Genomic DNA, 20485 nt, shown 5'->3' on the forward strand with positions numbered 1-20485 from the left:
CTTATATCCTCTCCCAATCTGGGAGGGCCGTTGTCTTAGAGGCCTCTCCCTTCCTCACCCCACATGCATTCAGCAGCATCTAACGTGGCACATCTCTGACATCCACCTGCAACCCTCATCCTCAGGGCACATCGGACCCAGCCTGGACCACTACTTCCCAATGTTCACTTGTTCTCCTCCAATCCTGCCAATGCGGGGGCACTCTAGAACCCAGTTCTCACCATGGTTACTTCCCCCGCCCCACTTAAACCCTTTTGTTTATTCCTCACAGTTCAGATCCGAACTCTCAGGGATGACACGCAAGGCCTCCAGGTCCTGGCCCCATTAGCCCTCCTACCCCATCTCCACCTGACTCCCCACCTCTGCTTCCTCTATTCCAACTGCAAGAACTGTGCTCAGCCTTTCAACTGTCCTGACCACTTCAAACCCAGTACCTTTTGCCCGGTACCTGACAGCCCTACTTGTCTTTCAGAACTGGGTTCAAGTTTTACCACCTCATTATGTAGTCACTTCTTTAAAACAAATCTTACACACACACACCAATTATTGAGCTCACAAGGAAGGATAACTTCAAAATATTTAATCTGATGGGCACCCACCCATCAGAACAAATGCAGGCCCTGGGGCTGGAGCAGAGTCTTGTGGTCTCTGCTATACTAGAATATTAACCTATTAGTTGCTGGATTGTGAAGAGGTATGGTGGTCCAGAGAGAGGACACGCAGGGGGCTCAGGGCAGAAGCTATTCACCAACTAGGACAACAGTATTTCAACGTTTTAAGCTCTGGTATGATCCATGCATGCATGATCACTGAAGCACTTATGATGTGCCAGATTCTGTGCTAAGCTAACCCCTTTCAACACGCTACGTCATTCAGTCCTGACAACCACCCTGTACCATCACATCATCTTCATCACCACCATCATCATCTCCATCTCCACCATCATCTCTATTATCAACACCATCACCATTCTAAGTGGCTTGCCCAAGGCCACATGGTCAGTAGTGTAGTAGTCTCCTCACCAGGGTGCTGTCAGTCCTGCCTGAGAAGTTTCACTGCAGCCTCTTATCCTGGTGCTGGATCTGCAATTTAACCAACATGTTCAGTAATTTGTGTATATTGTTTGTTCAAAGGGCAGAATAACCTGTTTCCTGAAGCTTCCCATTACTCATGAACGCATTCCAAGGGACTTCCCCCAGCCCTTCAAAAACCTGTTCTAACCACCTCTAGACCAACCATGGCACAATGGTCACTCCTTCCTCTTGGCCCAATACACCCAAGTATAAAATACCTACCATTTTACATGACTGTCATTCCCACTGGGCTAGTCCTGTACATTTTAATTCACTGATACTTAGCAAAATGGCTGGCTATCAGCCCAATAAATGTTTGTTGAATGAATGAACACTATATTGAATGAATGAACAAGACTGAGCTGCATTATTTGGTATAAGAACTCTAGCTGCCCCGCCATCAGAAATATGTGAATTCCTAATATATTCCTTTTATTTTCACCACTTGAATTTAAATTTATCAGACACTTGTCAATGTTTTCTTTTATAATATTAATGAGAGTCCATTAAACCACTCCATAGTCAGAGATGAGCAACTGCAGAAATGACGGCAGGAGAAACAGCAAGAACATACTCAATGCAACCAATTGGCCTGAGAAGGAAATGAATTTAATTTTTTCCATGCCTGCGACTTTATGCTATTCCGCACCCTCCCCAAGTGGGTGAAAGTAGCCATTTAAAGCATACATGTCAATACTTAAGACTTTAAAATAAAAAGTAAAATAGTTTTGAAATAAAAATAGAAATTATTTACAGAGCCTGTCCTGATTTGCTGCTTTGGAAAAAACTTCCAGCTCTGAGTTGTGAAGCTTTGAGGGACCCAGAGTGACTGACAGCAATTCAGAGACGAGGGGCCCTTCAGCCAGAAAGGGGGACATCAAGCCACAGGACCTCAGGTCCTAGCCACCCTCTACTCCCTAGGTGGGAAAGAAGAAATCTCTTGCAGCCTTGGGCTCTGGAACAGGACAGATATTCCATAGGCCAAATGGACCTGCACTGGTGTCAGTGGACAATAGAGGATGCTGTCCCAGTTAGAGCAAGGATGAGGTCCAAAGCTTAGCCCTGCCACTTCCTAATGAATGATCTTGTATGAAGCTCCTCAGCCTGCTGTTCCTCTGTGAAATGGGAAATGATACTGCCTACCTCAGGGGACTATAAGGAGGAATAACAGGTTATTATGCATGCTGAGCACAAGACCTGGCACACAAGTACTCAATAAACAGCATGCGGTTTTTATTGGGTGGAGGGTGGAAGGCAATCCAGGGAAGGAAACACGCCCAGGGGTGCACTAGGGCTGAAGTTCACTCAGATGGTCTGAGACACTGGTTCTCAACCCTGGCTGGACATTAAAATCAGAGAGGGAGCCTTTAAAATACCAGTGCTGGCCAGGCGCAGTGGCTCACGCCTGTAATCCCAGCACTTTGGGAGGCCGAGGTGGGCAGATCACGAGGTCAGGAGATTGAGACCATCCTGGCTAACACGGTGAAACCCTGTCTCTACTAAAAATACAAAAAATTCGCCGGGCGTGGTGGCAAGCGCCTGTAGTCCCAGCTACTCAGGAGGCTGAGACAGGAGAATGGCCAGAACCTGGGAGGCGGAGCTTGCAGTGAGCCAAGATCCTGCTACCACCGCACTCCAGCCTGGGTGACAGAGCGAGACTACGTCTCAAAAAAAAAAAAAAAAAAAAAACCAGTGCCAGCCTCTTTATGCCTATTCAATCAGCATCTGTGCGGGCAGGGCCCAGGCATTTTTTAAAAGCTCCCAGGAAGATTCTAACAGGTAGTGAGGGTTGAGATCCTGTGCTTGAAGCTAACAGAGCTGGAGACAAGTAATCATTGAACACACTTGCTAACAGTCCATCAAAGGAGGTCCCTGGCCCAAGAGTGAGGCCATCTTGGTTTCACAATTAAAAGAAAAAACAGCCTTAAAATAGTAAACTTACCTATTTGCTAATCGTTTATACCACATGCTAATAAAACACATCAATTACGAAATTCTCAGAATGTAACCACTCTGGAAAAGTCATAACAAAGCTCAAGTGTTTATTAAGAATTAAAAATACTGTAAATAAGCCATACAGTTCATTTCACAGTAAACTAAACAAAACTTTTTTTTTTTTTTTTTTTTTTTACTTTTCGGGTTTTTTTTTTTTTTTTCAATTTTTTTTTGGAAGGGCAAGACAGCCATTAAAGAACAATACAGCTCAGAGGGAACAGAGATACAGCAAACAATTACAGAAATGCAGTATGCACGCTCCTTGCCGACAGGGCTGCCCAGACAGCAAACCTCTTCATGGACATCATGTTAAAATAAAAGGACTTGGCCTACATTCCCCAGGGAGACCCCCCCATTCCACTGTGGACAGCTTTCCTCAGGATTTTTTGAAAGAACCCAAGGACTCCCCTTTCTGGTAGTCTAAACCTGTGCGTTCCTTGGTGACCTCCAGAGAGAGAACACGGGCCGGCAGCGGGGACAGAGGGCACCAGGACTCTGCTGGGTGTAGTGCTTCACATTCAGAACCGTCTGGATGCTTTGCATAGTTACCTCTGATATCACAAGATGTGTCAGGAAGAGAAACGACACGCACACCACGAGGGAGGCGGCCCTCAAGCAGCGGATTCCTTTCAAAGAAAGACCCAGGGGCTTCTCCCCTCCTCAGAGCTGACAGCTATGAGCTTTAACCGGTTCAAAGTGGAAGACAAGTGAGAGATATCTCATAAAAATTTCGGCCAGTACAAAAAAAAAGTAAAATTAATTTTCCTTAAAGACAACTAGAAAGAAAAGTGTCCGCCCAACCCACCTTTTTTTTTTTTTTTACTTGAAATCTGCCAGCCAGACAGGATTTCTGAGGTTAATCTGCTTCTGTTAATCCTCAATTTAAGCCTTTATCATTTTTCTCTGACTAGAGACATCCATGAAAAGCCACCTGTTATTCACAGGGGCTGCGCTTCAGGAAACCAACCAAATGCAGAAGCAGGGAACTTAAACATTGTCAATAAACTAACTGGGCACGAAAATACAATGCCTTGGTGTTCAGGTGGTGACAACTGTTCTTTAAGAGGGGACAAGAAATTGGGGGGTGGGGGACACATGGGAGAAAACCACACATTTTTTGGTCATGAGAAATTGGACTTTAAATCCGCGCCCTGCACACGCAATTCATTTAGACCTTTTCGTGAATCTTCTCCACTTTCACAAACAACCTATCCAGATCATTCCTCAGGTCATCTAGTAAACCCTTGGCTGATTCCAGATTGTTCTCGTTGGTTTCTATTTTGACCGAGTATGCAACCAAACTGTCCACGGCAGTCCTGAGCATTTTCAAGTCCGCCTCCACTTGGCTGACTGAGGCTTTCAGGTTGTCTAGAGAAGAAAGTCTGTCCAGGAAGTCCTGAGGAGGCAGACGGGCGGCCTGGGCTTGGTCCTGACTGAGCAGCGTGTGCACCTGCTCCTGCACCTTCTGGAGTGATTCCATGGTGCTGGGGAGCTCGCCCACACTCCTCTTCAGCTCCTCCACGTCGCCGTAGAGCACCAGCTGGGCCTCGCCCAGGCTCCTCACTGTGCTGGCCAGGCCATCCTGGTCTGCCTCTGAGGACCCCAGGCGTTCCAAGCGCCCCTGCAGGGCAGCCAGGCGCTGCTCGTGCTCCTGGCTCTTGGACAGGAGAGACTCCAGGCTCTCGGTCTGGCGCGCAGAAGCCACCTGCATGGAGAGCACCCCATCCTCCACGTGCTGGAGCCTGGAGTCCAGTCCCTGACTCTTTTGCTGGAGCGCCTCGAAGGCCTCCGAGGGTCTGAAGCCTCCGTCCTCCTTCGGCCCATGGGAATCGGACTTCAGCTGGCGGAGCTCTTCCTCCAGTCTCTGGATCTCCTCCGGGAGGCGGGAGACGGACTCCTCGGACCTGAGAAGCTTCTCCGTGAGGGCCTGCAGGGCGAGCCGCTCCGTGTCGGCCGCCTCCTTGAAAGCCTGCTGCTCCTGCTTGAGGCTGACCAGCTCGCGGACCTCGGTGTAGACGTCGGACTCCATAGTCTGAAGGGCACTTCTCAGGGCCTCCATGTCCCACTCTCTGGACTTGGCTGAAGTCTGTATCTCCTTCACAGCTTCCTTTAAGGCTTTCAAATCCTGCTTGTGCCCCTCAGATTCTTCCAGGGAGGCAACCTTTGCCTTCACATCATTGATCTCCTTCTGGCTCCTCTTCTGGACTTCTGTGAAGATGGCGATGTTGTCATTGATGGATTTGGTGAGCTCCGTCAGCCGTTCCTCCACCGTGTTCTCCAGGGACGTGAAGTCCCGCTCCCGGGCGTCCTTCACCACATGGATCCCATCTGAGAGGTCTTTGAGAATCTCATTCTGGAGTTTCTGCAGCACTTCGCTTATCCGGCTAACCTCACTCTCCCCTTGCTTCACAGCTTTCTCTGTGAGGTCTTGTTTATGTTGGGAGCTTCTCAAGATGGACTCAAAAGTTCCAAATGTGGCTTGCAAAGACTGCACCTGTAATCAAAATCCAGACGTTAATTGCTGAGAAGAGCTGATGAGTTTCACATGATACAACTTTTTTTGTCTGCCCAGCCTCCAGGTCCCATTTTTTTCCAGAATGGCACCACAATTTTCCTTTGGAGAAACATCCTTCCACATATAGTCCATATGGTTTTGAGGACCAATCCTAGGGCCCCCTCCTAGTGCTCCAGGGATGATTTATAACCCAGGCCTGACTAGTCAGGCTGGACAGCACAATGATTAATAACCTGGTAATAAATGGATTAATAACCATTAAAGGTAGCACCATGTTTTTTGCAAAAAAAAAAAAAAGAAAGAAAGAAAAAGACAGAAAACAAGAACCTGACTCTATCAAGTCCCCATCATGCAGGAGAGAAATGTCATGAGGATGCAATCAGCCAAACTCACAATGTGGAAAATTCTACAGGACAAAGAACCAGGATCTTCAACAACTAAGTGGCATTTTAAAAGAAGGAAAAACAGGAAACTTACAGATTGAAAAAAATTTAGGAAATTTTTCAATCAAATATAATGTGTGGATCTTATATAGATCCTGATTTGAACAAACCAACTGTTAAAAAGACATCTTTGAGCTGGGCCTGGTAGTGTCCACCTATAGTCCCAGCTACTTGGGAAGCTAAGGTGACAGGTTGCCTTAAGCCCGGGAGTGCCTTAAGCCTGGGCAACAGAGTGAGGTTCTGTCTCTAAAACAAAAAAAAAAAATTAAAAAAATAAATACATAAAATTTTTAAAGCCATTTTTGAAATAATCAAGGAACTGTGATTCCGGACTGGGTGTCAGATGATATTCAAGTAATACTATAAACTTTGTTAGGTGTGATATGCTGTGTTCTGTTAAAACAAACAGGGAAAGGAGTAGAAAGGGAAGGAAAGGAAAGGAACCCTTATCAGTTGGAAATAAATCCTAAAATGCTTTGAGTAAACTAAGAATGTCAGCCAGGGATTCATTTTAAAACTAATCCCTAATTCACTATCCCCTGGATCTGCCAGGACAACACAGGCTCTTCAGAGGCCCTAAAGCTGAACTGCCAACATTTTCTGAAGCCCTGGACCCACTTCTGCCTAGTAAATGTTCTGGCTTCAGGACAGGACAACCTCTTTGCCTGTGCTATGGCCATTCAACACCAACAGCATCTGGAGAATAAGGGAGACCAGGTTGGGCACGCATAGGGCAAGAGAGTGGTTCAGAGTCAGACTTCTTACTCCAGCCAAAAAAAAAAAAAAGTGGCAGAGGGGAGGGGTGCTGATGGAATGAAAAAAAGAATGGCAAAACATCAGTAATTCTTGAAACTGGGGTTCATTATATTGTTCTTTTTTTTGTTTACACTTGAACACTGCCATGATAAAAAGTCAAAAAATAAAACAGCACGGTCTCTGGAGCCAGACTGCCTAGGTTCAAATCATAACTTTAACACTTCCCAGCAGTGTGATCTTGGGGAAGTTATTTAGCCTATCTGTACCTTGGTTTCCTCAGCTGAAGGATGGGAAAACAGTACTGGACTCATATGATTGTCTGTATGAGGATTAAGTGAATTAATAATATATCAAGTACTTAAACTGTGCCCAGCACATAGTGAACACTCAATACATGGCAGCTATCATCATCGTGATTATTTCCCATTTCTTCTGAAGCACCTGGTAAGTCTGCAGATTCTTAGAACTATCCTCAGCCCATGCCAAAAGGCAGGAGGATAAACTGAAGTGGGATGTGAACAGCACACCTCAGCTCTCGTGCTAGCCCCACCAGTAGCCAGCTCTGTAAGCATGAAAAGTCACATTCACTTTCCAAGTCCCAGGCTCCTCATCCAATAGCAAATAGGTCTCTAAAGTGCTGTCTAGCTCCATCAGTCTGTTTTAAGGCAGATTAGAATAAGGTTCTCAGGGGCTCCAGAATACTAGACAATTTCCCTGCCCAACCAAATACGACCTGAGTCTTAAAGGACACTCTGTGAAGGTACTGGAGAGAGCCCATCTCTGAAACTAGGTTATTAAATCACAGTGTCTGCCTGTTCTAAGCATAGCACTCAGAACAGAGGTGTGAGCAGGTGAGCACAGTACCTTCAACATGGCAGGCTTTCATCCAGTGTTTTTTGATGGAATCACAGAATGAGGGAATTCAAGCAAACCCTGATGAGCTGGTCCATGTCTCCTCTGATCCCTGTCAGCCCTGACCTGGGCTGGCTCTTCACAAATGCTTAGGAAGGAGACTAGAACAGAAATTATACCCAACCCCCAACACTATAAAAAAGAACATGGTGTTCCCCTACTGAGGGGACTATGAGTTGTGCATCTTTATGTGCAAATAACTCATTATCATCAATATGCATTGGAAATATCTGTTCCCCCAACAAATGTGGGATGCCCACTAAGTGGCAGGCAACGGGCAAGATGCCAGAGATGAAATAATGGCTAGGATCCTTGCCCTGAAGGTTACATCCTAGGGTGGGGGGACTGGGTGTTAGCAGTGGTTGACATTCAACCGGACACTTGTGATGGACCAATAACTATACAAAGGACTTCAGACACATCATCTTATTACACCCTCATCATAATCTCATGAGTTGGTATCTCCCAGTGATCTCCATTTTACTAATGAGGAAACTGGTAAGTGGTAGGCTCAAACGTCAAAATCCCAAAATGCTCGATTTCAGAACCTGAGCTCTCAACCAGTATGTGATATGCTCAGGCAGGGGCAGTGACTCCAAAGTGCCCTGAGTACCTGGAAGAGAGACTGCTAACTCCTGAAGCCCTGACTCCTTAGCCAGAGAATCTAGACAAGAAAACAAAGAAATATGACCAGGGAGCTCACTCTTCCACAAATAGGTCCTAGTCTCATTAAACTGTCCCTACCAGGCCTAAGCCTACTCCTACCATTGCTTTCTATCACGCTGGATCTGCCAGGGCAACACAGGCTCTTCAGAGGGCCTAGGGATGAACTGCCAACACTTTCTGAAGCCCAGGACCCACTTGTGCCTGTTGAATCCTCTGGGTAAGGACAGGCCAGCCTCTCTGCCTGTGCTACAGTCATTCAGAAGATTTGAGCCATTCTCCAATAACAAGAACATCTGGAGAACAAGAGACAGGTGGGCACCCAACTCCAGCTACACAACTTATGGTCTGTGTGTGACCTTGAATGAGTTACACAGCCAGTCCTCAGCTGCCCCATCTGAAAATGGTGCTACTAAATGATACCTGCCTCAGAGCGTGGCTGGGAGAACAGAAATCATGGCTACAAAGCATTTAATAGCATGGCTGACCCATAGTGAACACTAATTATGAATACTGTAAGTATACTTCCCTGCTATGAACCAAACTCCACCCCCCAACAAGTACCCAAGAGTTATAAAAGGGTTCAAACTTAGGCTGTCAGAGAACCAAACACAACTGGTTCCTCAATGCAAAATAACTTATTTACTGGCCACCCCAAAGATACAGACAGAGTGGCCACATTCTATGGCAAATCCTAACACTGTTCTGGCCATGTTCTGAGTCTCAAGTCAATGGAACATTTATTGGGCACCTACTATGTACTAGGCTAAATAGTGGAGTGGTTAATAGTGTTCTAGGAGTTAGACAACAGTTTGGATCCTAGCCCAGCCACTTACTAGCTATATCACCGCTCAGTTACTTAGCCTCTCACTTTTCTCATCTGTCAAAGAGGGCTGATAATAGTACTTACCTCTCGGGGTTGTTGTGAGAGTCAGCAGATGATGCATTTTCAAATGTTTGCATAGTGCCTGGCACGTAATAAGTGCACCATAAATATGACACATTAAATTACAGTTTGATTACACTACTAAATTAAAAGAAAAGTGGTCAGCCAGGTGCAGTGGCTCACATCTGTAATCCCAGCACTTTGAGAGGCCAAGGCAGGAAGACTGCTTGAGCCCAGGAGCTCAAGGCTGCAGTGAGCTATGATCACACCACTACGCTCCAGCCTGGTGACAGAGCAAGACCCTGTCTCTACGAAATATAAAATATGAAATAAAAAACAGAGAAGTCACTATTTCAATGATTTTAGAGCCATGAGGATTCTTAAAAGTCTGGATAGAGCCCTCTTCTCATTGTATGGATGGGAAAACTGAGCCCCAAAGAAGAAAGTGATCTATATACATAGCTGTGATGGAGAAGGGGTGAGAAGCAAAAAGAAGGGACTAAGGGAGGGGCAGGGAGAAGCACAGAGAATTAACCTGGATTCAAGACCTTCCCTATTTTGGCCTCAACTTCCAACCTACCCTCTCTCACAATTTCCTAAATGTGACTCTGCCATTGGCAGGGTAGCCACCTCCTCTCTCTCAAACATGCTCAAAATAGTGCCCCTGCCACAGTGTTCATCACAGTCCTTCTCTCAACATTTATCGATCACCAGCTAGATGGCTGGCACTACCCTGGCCACCGGGATACAGGCGAAATTGCACACCCTCCCTCTTCTGAACTTTCACAGGAGTTACCCTCAACTGACACCTCCTTATGTGCTGCACAAGTGATTCGTGTCTTTTGCTCCTTCATACCCTCCCACAAAGCCTACACAGAGCCATGCAACTATCAGACTTTAATAAATATTATGATTGACTAGTAAGTAGGTGGATGAAAGAGAAGAAACAGAGGCTAGTCATTATACTCCAGCAGTATGTCTATTTTTTAAGAATGGTTTGACATTCAGGATAGGCAAAGCAGCACTGCCTACTTAATTCCCTTAGAAAAGTCACCTCCCTTGGCCTGCAGCATTTAGCAGGCTGACTCATTCCAGTTGCTCTGCCAGTCTTTTTTTTTTTTTTTTTTTTTTGAGACGGAGTCTCACTCTGTCACCCAGGCTGAGGTGCACTGGCAGGATTTCCGCTCACTGCAACCTCCATCTCCCGCGTTCAAGCAATTCTCCTGCTTCAGCCTCCTGAGTAGCTGGGACTACAGGCATGTGCCACCACACCCCGCTAATTTTTGTATTTTTAGTAGACACAGGGTTTCACCATGTTGGCCAGGCTGCTCTCAAACTTCTGACCTCAGGTGATCCGCCCGCCTCGGCCTCCTGAAGTGCCGGGATTACAGGCGTGAGCCACCACGCCCGGCCGTGCTCTGCCAGCCTTAAGAGGAAATTCCTAGTCCTGCACACTCAACAAAAGCAGAGAGCAACTTGGCAGGACAGACAGCATGCTGGGAAAAGGAGGCAGTGGCTCCGGGATCAGAAGTGGCGGGATTTTTTGTTTCAGTCTTGCAACCAACTTTCATTGAGCAATGACATAGTGGAGGGCGAATGAGATCAAAGGGGCCGTACTTGGTATGGAAAAACCAAAGAATGGTGGAAGCTAAGCACCTTCGCCTTGAGAGTTGGGTCCATCCATACCTGAAATGGACCCCTGTGGACCCTTAACGAACAGGGCAGCGGCCTAGACATTCTCATGTGTCTGCCACTCACCAGCTGGGGACTTTGTCAACTCATTCCTCTGTCTAAACCTCAATGTTCTGCTCTGGGAAATGAAATCAAAACTGTTAGTCCTCCCTCCCTCCCAGGGTAGCTATAAGAATTAGATAATATGTGAGTGAGTAAGCATTCTAAACACCACATAAATGTGGCTAGAAGTATTATTCACCAGTATGATCTAGTATTTTTGGCCCTTCCCTTCCCCTAAAGCTGAAGTAGGGCCGGGCGCAGTGGTTCACGCCTGTAATCCCAGCACTTTGGGAGGCCGAGGCAGGCGGATCACTTGAGGTCAGAAGCTCGAGACCAGCCTGGCCAACACGGTGAAACCTTGTCTCTACTACTAATAAAAAATCAGCCGGGCGTGGTGGCACATGCCTGTAATCCCAGCTACTCAGGAGGCTGAGGCAGGAGAATCGCTGGAACCTGGGAGGCAGAGGTTGCAGTGAGCTGAGATCGTACCACTGCACTCCAGCCTGGGCGACAGAGCCAGACTCCCTCTCAAAAGAAAACCCAAAAAAGCTGAAGTAGGACTACGTCAAAGGCCCACCGGGGCAGGCTGGTCCAATACAGGACAAGGGACCTAAAGATAGATGGTATTTCATTTGGACCTGCAAATGAGTTAGAATGCCAGCTCTGGGTCTATTAAAAACCCCGCTCGGATGTCTCCCACAGGCAGAGCTGAGGTGGGGCCTTGCCTGAGGCTTCCAGGGATGCGCTGGCTTCCCTTCCAACCTCCTTTTCAGACAGCTCTGCCCATTCAGCGGTTCCTAATCCAGAAAGAATGGGCTCCCCGGAGCCTGCCGGCTTCCTTACAGGTCACCGCTAATGCCCTGTGACAGGCCCTTGGCCCACCCTGTCAGGCGGGCCTGGCCATCCTCGCGGCGGCCCATCCCTCGGGGCGGATTCCTCCGCAGCCATTGACAAAGGGGGTCTGGGGACTGCCTCGGAACTAGGGGGCCGCATGGAGGGGGGTGTCTAGGCCAGGGCCCGCCAAGGAGGAGCGGCCGGCTCCCGCCTCGGGGCCTGGACAGGCAGCGCTAGGGGCCGGTCGGGAAGCACGAAGGAGCCCGGCCGTGGGTCCGGAGGCCGCAGTCGATGGGGACAGCTGGGGGGCCGGGGGTACCCACCTTCTGCTCGACGCCCTGCAAGCCCTGGCCCAGCTCCTCCCTCTGCCGGGAGAAGTCCTGGTGGCTGCGCCGGACCTGCTGGACCTCCTCCAGGACGTGGTGGACGCACCAGCCCGAGAAAGCGGCCGCCGCCACCAGGGCGAGGTAGAAGAGAAAGTTGAGCGCCCTGCCGAGCCTGCGCGAGCAGGACGCCGAGGACGAGGCGGCGGCGGCGGCGGCGGAGGAGGAGGAAGAGGAGGAGGACTTGCCGCCGCCGCCGCCGCCGCGGTGGCCGCCCTTGCCGTGCGCCTGGTTCTGCGGGTGCTGCTGCGGGTGCTGCTGCGGGTGCGGCGCGGGCGGCGGCGGCTGCTGCGGCGCCGGCGGCGGCTTCTTCGCCACGTCATCCGCGCCGCCCGACGGGTGGGCACCCTTCTCCGAGGGGCTCGCGGCGCCGTGGCCGCCCTTGGAGCCCCTTTGTTTGGCCGAGGGCATGGCGGGCGCGGCGGCGGCTCGGGCCGCGGGCTGGGAGGCGAGCGAGCGCGGCGCGCGGCCCGGGAAACTTGCAGGGGCTCCCCCGGGACTGGGCGAGCGGCACGCGGGCGCTGCTGGCGTCGGAGCGGCGAGAGGACGCGCGGCCGGGGAAGGAGGCCGGGCCGAGGAGGCGGGAGGAGGGGGCCTGCCTCCGCCGCCGCGGCGCCGACCCCGCCTCCCGGTAAGGGAGGCCGAGCGAGCCGAGCGGGGAGAGCCTGCCACGCACGCCGGCCCGGCGGCCCCTCCTCCCCGCCGCCACGACCCCGGAGAGGGAGGGCCGGGCGGGGTCTACGGGGGCCGGGAAGCCGGCGCGGGGGTGGCCGGTCGCGGGGCGGGGGCCCGGCGGGGTCTGCCGAGGCCGCGGTGGGCACCGAGGTGGCCGCGAGGGGAGGGGAGAAGAGCGGAGCGGAGGGGAGGGGAGGGGAGGGGAGGGGAGGCGGCGGAGGTGGGGCTGGCGGCCCGGCGGGTTCCACGCAGGCTGGGGGCGGAGGGCCAGATCGACCCCAGCCGGGGCGGCCGAGCAAGGTCGACGGGGGCCGGGGATGGGCGGCGAGGCGGGGTCGGAGGGACGAAAGCCGGGGTGACCCTGCGCCGCGGGCCAAGCGCGACCCCCTCCTTTCCCGACCTGTGCGGAGAGGAGAGAAATGAAGGGGGGCGCCCAAGGAGCCCTGGCCCCGGGAGTGGGAGTCAGCGGGTGGGAACAGATCGCCCTTCCTTTCCGCTGGGAATTGAGGGAATCCCCCTGCTTTCACTCTCCCAGCCCGCCATGGGGTTGGGCCTTGTCCTTTGCCTTGGGTTTGAAGGCGGAGGCACAAAAGGCTGTCCAAAATCCAGCCAGCTTTGGAGGCATGGTTGATGCGAGTTAGCAAAGACTGCGGTAAGTCTGTTCAAGGGGACGCATTCACCGAGTGTCCCCGTTAGCCAAGTTAGCCTGCTGTGGCCAGCTCTTTACTTTTTCCCCCGAAGCCCCTTCAGCTCTGTTTTCTCTTTCGGGGTCATGAAGTTTGTCCACAGCCCCTACTCCTGACAGCCTCTGGGGTGGGTGCTGCGGAGTCAGCAGCAGCCGCACAGAAAGAGGCAGATCAGGGTTGTCACCCCTACTTTTGTAAAAGGAAATCTAGTATTGCCAGCTGCGTGCTTAGCGACTCACATATGTTCTCGAAATCTCACAAAAGCCCTGTGAGGTAGAAATTATTTTACCCGTTTTGTAGGAAGGAAATTGAGACTGAGAGAGCCGGCCTCGGATTGGCTCAAGGTCACATATAGTCATCATTCAAACCTCACTCAGTTTGCTTCTTTCTGAAGTCTGTGCAGCTTCATCACTTCAGAATGGGAAGGAAACGGGGGCCCAGGGAAGTTAAGCAACTTGCCCACTCACTCAGTCTAGTTGGTGCCGGGGCAGGGACAGAACTCACTTAATTCCACTGCTTTCTGATGTGTGCCTGGCACTGTGTGCACCTGGCACTGTGTGTGGTAGGAATACTGTTCTGTCCGTAACTTCCTCCCAGTTCTGTTAACAAGGACAAAACCATGCCCTGCCCTTAAAGCCTATAGGGTTCAAATGCCACCTCTTTGATTATACTTTCCCTATAACACCACTTGATACCTCTCATGGGACTTAGCAAGTAATTGCAACGAGAGGCATATATGTTAGTTCAATATAGCAAACCTTTGTTGAGGGCCCACTGTGTGCCAGGTATGTCTCCCCTCCCTGAGGACTGGAAGCAACCATAGTTTATACTTCTCCTTCTTTCTCGCTTTATAAGGTGCTGCTAAAAGTCTCTACTGAATGAATGAACACTTGTGTGCCTGCCCTCAAGGAGCCTGCATTACATTTGGAGAAATATACAGAAACCTGTTAAGGGTTAACTTAGGTAAATTGGGAATATAAATGTAAAGAGATTTGGAGCAAACCATTGGGCTGTACATGGGCAGGCTTTGGGGGCAGAAAGACCTTGAGCAATGCCTTGAAGAATGATTTGCATATGAAGAGAGCAGGGAGGATATTTCTGTGGCGGAAATGGGGTGAGCCCAGGACACCTGTTGGCCATGAGGGTGTGTTCTACATGTAGAGAAGAAAGAGATGAACTGGGTTGAGCGGGTCCAGATTGCAGAAGGCTGTAGAAGCCAAGCTGGCAGATAGAAGAATCGCTATTAGTGTGGGAGGACAGAGTAAATTATGGCAGGTTCTGGACTAGAAATACAACCATCTGCCCCAGACAGAGAGGAACCCCCTACTTCAGCTAAATACCAGGAGCTATTGTAGGAGCCTCCGGGTTCAACAGGGCACAGGTCTCTGACCTGTGGTGCAGGGAGACAGCAGAGGAAATCAGAAGACTCACTTATCACAAGAAACTTGTTTAAAATCTATTCAGCTAAGTTCAGGTTGTGTTGTTAAAATCTCTAGCGTGCAAAAAGAGGTTATCCCCCTTTAAGCAGTTCTCCATGTTAGGGGCAGAGGCAGTGATAACTGGTAAAGCAGCTTGCTGCCAAGATCTGGCCTTGGAAGCAAGAGCCCTACTCTTTTAATGCTACTACTGAAGTGTGTGACCTTGAGAAGTATCCCTAAACTCTAGATTTCAGGGTCACCCTTTCTGTAAGGTGCATCTTTAAGGACCTGTCTTATTATTAATCTGTTTCTTAGAGAAATAGTCATCTGATCCTTATCAAAAATAATTAAATGATATTTAAATTTTTAAAAATTGATCCAGGCCAAGTACAGTGCCTCGCACCTGTAATCCCAACACTATGGGAGGCCAAGGCAGGAAGATCACTTGAGGCCAGGAGTTCAACACCAGCCTAGATAACAGCAAGACCCTGACTTCACCAAAAAAAAAATTAGCTGAATGTGGTGGCACTCAGGAGGCTGAGACAGGAGGATCGCTTGAGCCTGGGAGTTCAAGGTTATAGTGAGCTATGATGGCACCACTGTACTCCAGCCTGGGCAACAGAGCAAGACCCTGTCTCAGGAAAGAAAAAAAAAAAAAAAACACCCAGACTGTAGGCCAGATATGAGAATGGACGGTTTCTCAATTTTTAGCTCTACTGAGAACTGAATGAATGAATAGAGAGTAGGACGATGGGACTGTTAATATTTTCAGCATTTCCCTCTCATTCTTTTCCTCTGGGAGATAGTACATATAACGGTTAAGACACAGGCTATAGAATAGACTGACTTGGGTTCAGATTCAGCTCCATGACTGACTTTGGAGTGTGACCTCTCTGAACCTCAGTATCTTCAGCTATAAGACAGGAGTAATTGCTGCCTCACTGGGCCAGGTGTGGTGGCTCACACCTATGATCCCAGGACTTGGGGAGGCCGAGGCAGGTGGATTGCTTGAGCCCAGGAGTTCAAAACCAGCCTGGGCAACATTGCAAAACCCTGTCCCTACAAAAAATTTTTAAAAAAAATTATCCAGACATGGTGGAGCGTGACTGTAGTCCCAGCTACTTGGGGAGCTGAGGTGAGAGGATCGCTTGGGCCTGGAAAGTCAAGGCTGCAGTGAGCCCTGTTCACCATTGCACTCCACCCAAAAAAAAAAAAAAAAAAAAAAAAAAAGAACAACTTTGCTGTTATGTGGATTAGACGAGAGATACCATATGATACTGGGCATATGGCAATGCTCAGTGAATATTGGACAGCTAATACAATTTGCAGAGTCACTGAGGGAAAGTATAGCTTCACAGAGCTTCTGTGTCCAGATTTCAAAGATTTTCTTTCATCATTATTTCTTGGGGCTCCCAGGACCATATGTGGCTTACAAACCACAGGCTAGGATGTGTTTTAACGTTAAAAGCAAGCAGTGTGTTTCTCTGAAGTGTGGTTCCACCATGGTGTTCGGTTACACCCAGAGGAGGAGGCTGGTGGGCAGTCATGGAAGCGCATCTTCCAGGGCAGGAAGGGATCAACAGCTCTTCCTGGAGACTTCCATCCTCCTACCCCAGTTTCTGAGCACAGCATGAATCTAGAGGAGTTTCTCTTCTGCTTTTCCTCCTGGTTTTGTTTCCTCTATCCCTTTTCCTTGCTAAAGTGTGTTGGATGGTCAGGAATGTGGGCGGAGAAGAGGGGGAGCTGGAGACATCTCTTCCTTTCATCCAGCTTGTGTAAAAATGCCTCAGAACTCCCTCATACCGCATGCACCATAAATTATAAGGTCAAGCTTTGTAAGCCTGCAGCCCTTTTGGCTTTCTGCATGTTGGTTAGAATGCCTAAATAGAAAGCCCCTGTTAATGCTGATTGCCTCTTCTCTGTTCCAGGTTGGCAAGGCCACCAGTGGCCAAGGCATGAGCCTGGATGCCCTGCAAACTGAGTACATGTTAGGGATGGGGGCCATTCTTTATATTTTGGCTCTGGAGAGCTAGGACCACCTTTCCCAGCCTCAGGGGTGCACATCCTCAGGAGCTGCCTACCTCCAGATATTGTAAGTCCATGCAGAAGAGGAAGGGCCCAGCTGGGGCACCTCTTGGTTGAGGAATGAGTATGTGACATTTTCATGTGGGCACATTTTGATACTACTTTAAAAATAGGCCAAGCACAGTGGCTCACACCTGTAATTCCAGCACTTCGGGAGGCTGAGAGAGGTGGATCATCTGAGGTCAGGAGTTCGAGATCAGCCTGGCCAACATGAAGAAACCCCGCCTCTACTAAAAATACAAAAAATTAGCTGGGTGTGGTGGCACACACCTGTAATTCCAGCTACTCGGGAGGCTGAGGCAGGAGAATCTCTTGAATCCGGGAGGCGGAGGTTGCAGTGAGCCGAGATCACGCTACTACACTCCAGCCTACACTCGATATGATGATGAGGAGGATGATGGTGGTGATTATAATAGAAATGGTGATGGTGATGATGACAATGGTGATAGTGGGGATGGTCTCGCTCTGTCACAATCAATAAATGAATACATAAACACATTTCTACTTGTTTTTGCAGTCCTAAGATAAGTGCTCAGTAGCATCCCTGCCCTTCTAATGTGAACTTGAGGGATGGGTAAGACCCAGAGATGGCATGGGGGACAGGATAAGGAAGGCCTACTGTTCATATTACTTGTGAACATAAAAGGGTTTTACATTTTGATGCCACTTCATTAAATTGACTGTATGATATAAGCTGATGCTACACCCTCCTTTAAATTCTGGCTAACACATCCATATCCTCAGGTGGTATCAGTTGATAATGCCCATGAAAATATTTTGTAAACTACAGGGTGCTAAACAATTGTTTACTTGTATCCCTTTCTGTGAGGCACAGTTTGGTGCTATACACAAAGCAGTGAAGTCTCGACAAGAATGATGAGCACTACAATGAGCACAAAATAAAGTCTTTTTGGGTTTTTTGTTTTGTTTTGTTTTTGAGACAGGGTCTTGCTCTGTCACCAAGGCTGGAGTGCAGTGGCGCGCAATCTCAGCTCACTGCAACCTCTGCCTCCTGGGTTCAAGTGATTCTCCTGCCTCAGCCTCCTGAGTAGCTGAGATTACAGGCCTGTGCCACCACACCTGGCTCAATTTTTTGTATTTTTAATAGAGATGCAGTTACACCATGTTAGCCAGGCTGGTCTTGAACTCCTGGCCTCATGTGATCCTCCTACATCAGCCTTCCAAAGTGCTGACATTACAGGTGTGAGCAACTGCTCCCGGCACAAAATAAAAGCCTACTAAAATAATGTTAAAATTAATAGCAAACTTTTGTTGGGTCTTGCTTATGTGTGGTCATTGTACTAAGCACTCTGCATATATTTTTTATTTTTTATTTCCATAGGTTTTTGGGGAACAGGTGGTGTTTGGTTATGAATAAGTTCTTTAGTGGTGATTTCTGAGATTGTGGTGCACCTATTATATCTTTTAAACTTCACAACAACCCTGTGAAGGACTTACTCTTCTCCCCATTTTACAGATGATAAAACAGAAGAGAAGCATAGAACAGTTAAGAAACCTGTCCTAGTTCCCGCAGCTATTAAGTGATAGAACCAGGATTTGAACCCAGGTGGACTGACCAGAGCCCGTGCTGTTAGGCACCATTTAGCTGCTTCCTAGCAGGCCCAGCCAGTGCTGAAATGGGTAAATAGTGATCACTGGGTGGCTAAGGATGGAAAAAGCTTCACACCCAGAGTTGGAATGGAAATCAGACAGCTCAGTCCAAGGTGCCTTAACAGTCACTGAAGCTCATTTTCAAGTTAATGAGTTCGAATTTCACTCACCAACCACAACTTCACTGGCCGGAGGGATCTGGGGCCTCCTCTAGCTGGCATGAGTGATGTTAAATTTAGTGGTCTGGAAGGTGAGTGGCCTCCAGTGTTCTCTCTGGAGGAAGGGAAGCCTTCATGTGCACAAGTTTCACTCCGTGGAAAAGAGGGACCTTGTTTAGTTTGAGTGGGAGCCATCAGTATAACCCTTGATGGTCAATGGTAAAGCCCTTGCAGCTGAGAGGCTGGTTGGAACCCGGGTCTAAGGAAGCCAAGACCAGGGCTTCTGTGAACTTGGCTTTGTTATAGGGTTATAGTCTGTAGAATCAGGGAGAGCTGGTTCACATCTTGGTTCTTGCCACTTACGTGACCTTGAGCAAAATACTTCACTTTAGTGAGTCCCAATTGTTATGGAAGATAACCATAGTACCTACTTTACAGGCACAATATGAGCATAAAATTGATTTTCTCCTCCACATCTGCTCACAGTCTTCCACATCCCAGCACATGCCAGTTCCATCTGTTCAGCTGCTCAGGAATCATCCTTGACTTGTCTCTTTCTCTCACTCCTGTTCCATATTCAGTACAATATATTAGCAAATCCTGCTGGCTTTATCTCCAAAATATATCTAGCATCTCCCATTTTTCATGAACTCCACAGCTATTCCATTGATTCCAGCCACCAGCAGCTCACACTTGGGTTACTGAAATAAGCTAAAGACTGGCCTCTCTGCTTAAGTACTTGTCGCCCTGTCTTGTGTTTTCAGCACAAAAGCCAGAGTGACTCCATTAGAATATAAGTCAGATCATGTTACACCTCTTTCCAAAACCCTCTGATGACTTTCCAAGTCAGTGAGAGTAAAGGCCAGAGTTTTTACAATGACCTGGTCCCCATGTTCTGCCCCCTGCTGCGTCTCTGATCTCATCCACTGTTACTCCCCGCTTTCATCTAGCCACACTAGCCTCCTTTTTGCTCCTCACATGCCAGGCATGTTGCTACCTGGGGGCCTTTATAATTTGGTTCCTGGCCTTTGTCCCACCAGGTATCCACACGGGGCCTCCTTCCCTTCCTCAATTCAAATGTCACCTCTAGATGAGCCTTCTTTAACCATCCCAAATAAAAATGACAACTGCCCAACCCCAGAAACTTCTTTCCCTGCTTTATTTTTCTCTCCAGTATTAATTTTACTTTGACATACTACATAGTTCCTTGTAGTACAAGGAACTATGTAGTATGTCAAAGGAAAATAAATGTCAACCCTTGTAGTATTGTAAATTCTCACTTGTGGAATTAGGTTAATGAGAAGAGACAGAGAATATGTCTGTCACTTCTCATTAACCTAATTCCACAAGTGAGAATTTTATTTAGCTCACCCCTGTATCCTTTGTGCCCAAAAAAATGTCTGATGTATAGTAGGAGCCCAATAAATGTTATGAATATCACATCATAAAAATCTAGGTGGGGCCTTCTTTTTCATAAGACAACCACAAGAAAGAAGACTGGAAGCAAGGAACCCAGTGAGGAATGACCTCAGAGCTTTGATATGATGATGATGAGGAGGAGGATGGTGGTGATTATTATGGAAATGGTGATGGTGATGATGACAATGGTGATAGCGGGGATGGTTGTGCTGATGACAATGGCAATATGAGAAGGATGA

At 48.6% G+C, this 20485-nt stretch overlaps 1 protein-coding gene and 1 long non-coding RNA gene across 2 annotated transcripts; one reads left to right on the plus strand and one right to left on the minus strand.

Annotated features, from left to right (window-relative positions):
* Window positions 1-3098: 3098 nt before the first annotated feature.
* CKAP4 (cytoskeleton associated protein 4) lies at window positions 3099-12889 on the minus strand. Its single transcript, XM_009248177.4, has 2 exons — window positions 12135-12889; window positions 3099-5562 (listed from the first exon to the last, which is right to left on the minus strand). The coding sequence occupies exons 1-2, from the start codon at window positions 12603-12605 to the stop codon at window positions 4237-4239; spliced, it is 1797 nt and encodes a 598-aa protein (XP_009246452.3). The 5' UTR covers window positions 12606-12889; the 3' UTR covers window positions 3099-4236.
* A 207-nt stretch (window positions 12890-13096) lies between these two features.
* Window positions 13097-20077, plus strand: LOC112135751 (uncharacterized). Its single transcript, XR_002916982.3, has 3 exons — window positions 13097-13521; window positions 14411-14518; window positions 16902-20077. It is a non-coding gene; the product is annotated as an uncharacterized LOC112135751 (long non-coding RNA).
* Window positions 20078-20485: the final 408 nt, after the last annotated feature.

Source organism: Pongo abelii, chromosome 10 (assembly GCF_028885655.2).
Source record: "Pongo abelii isolate AG06213 chromosome 10, NHGRI_mPonAbe1-v2.0_pri, whole genome shotgun sequence".
NCBI classification, from domain to species: Eukaryota; Metazoa; Chordata; class Mammalia; order Primates; family Hominidae; genus Pongo; species Pongo abelii.

Bases quoted from the DNA above. Each gene is read 5' to 3' on its own strand.
- CKAP4 (XM_009248177.4), bottom strand. From the start codon at position 12,605: ATGCCCTCGGCCAAACAAAGGGGCTCCAAGGGCGGCCACGGCGCCGCG. The intron at 5,563-12,134 runs GTGGGTACCCCC...TTTTGATTACAG, and splicing joins TGCAGGGCGTCGAGCAGAAG to GTGCAGTCTTTGCAAGCCAC.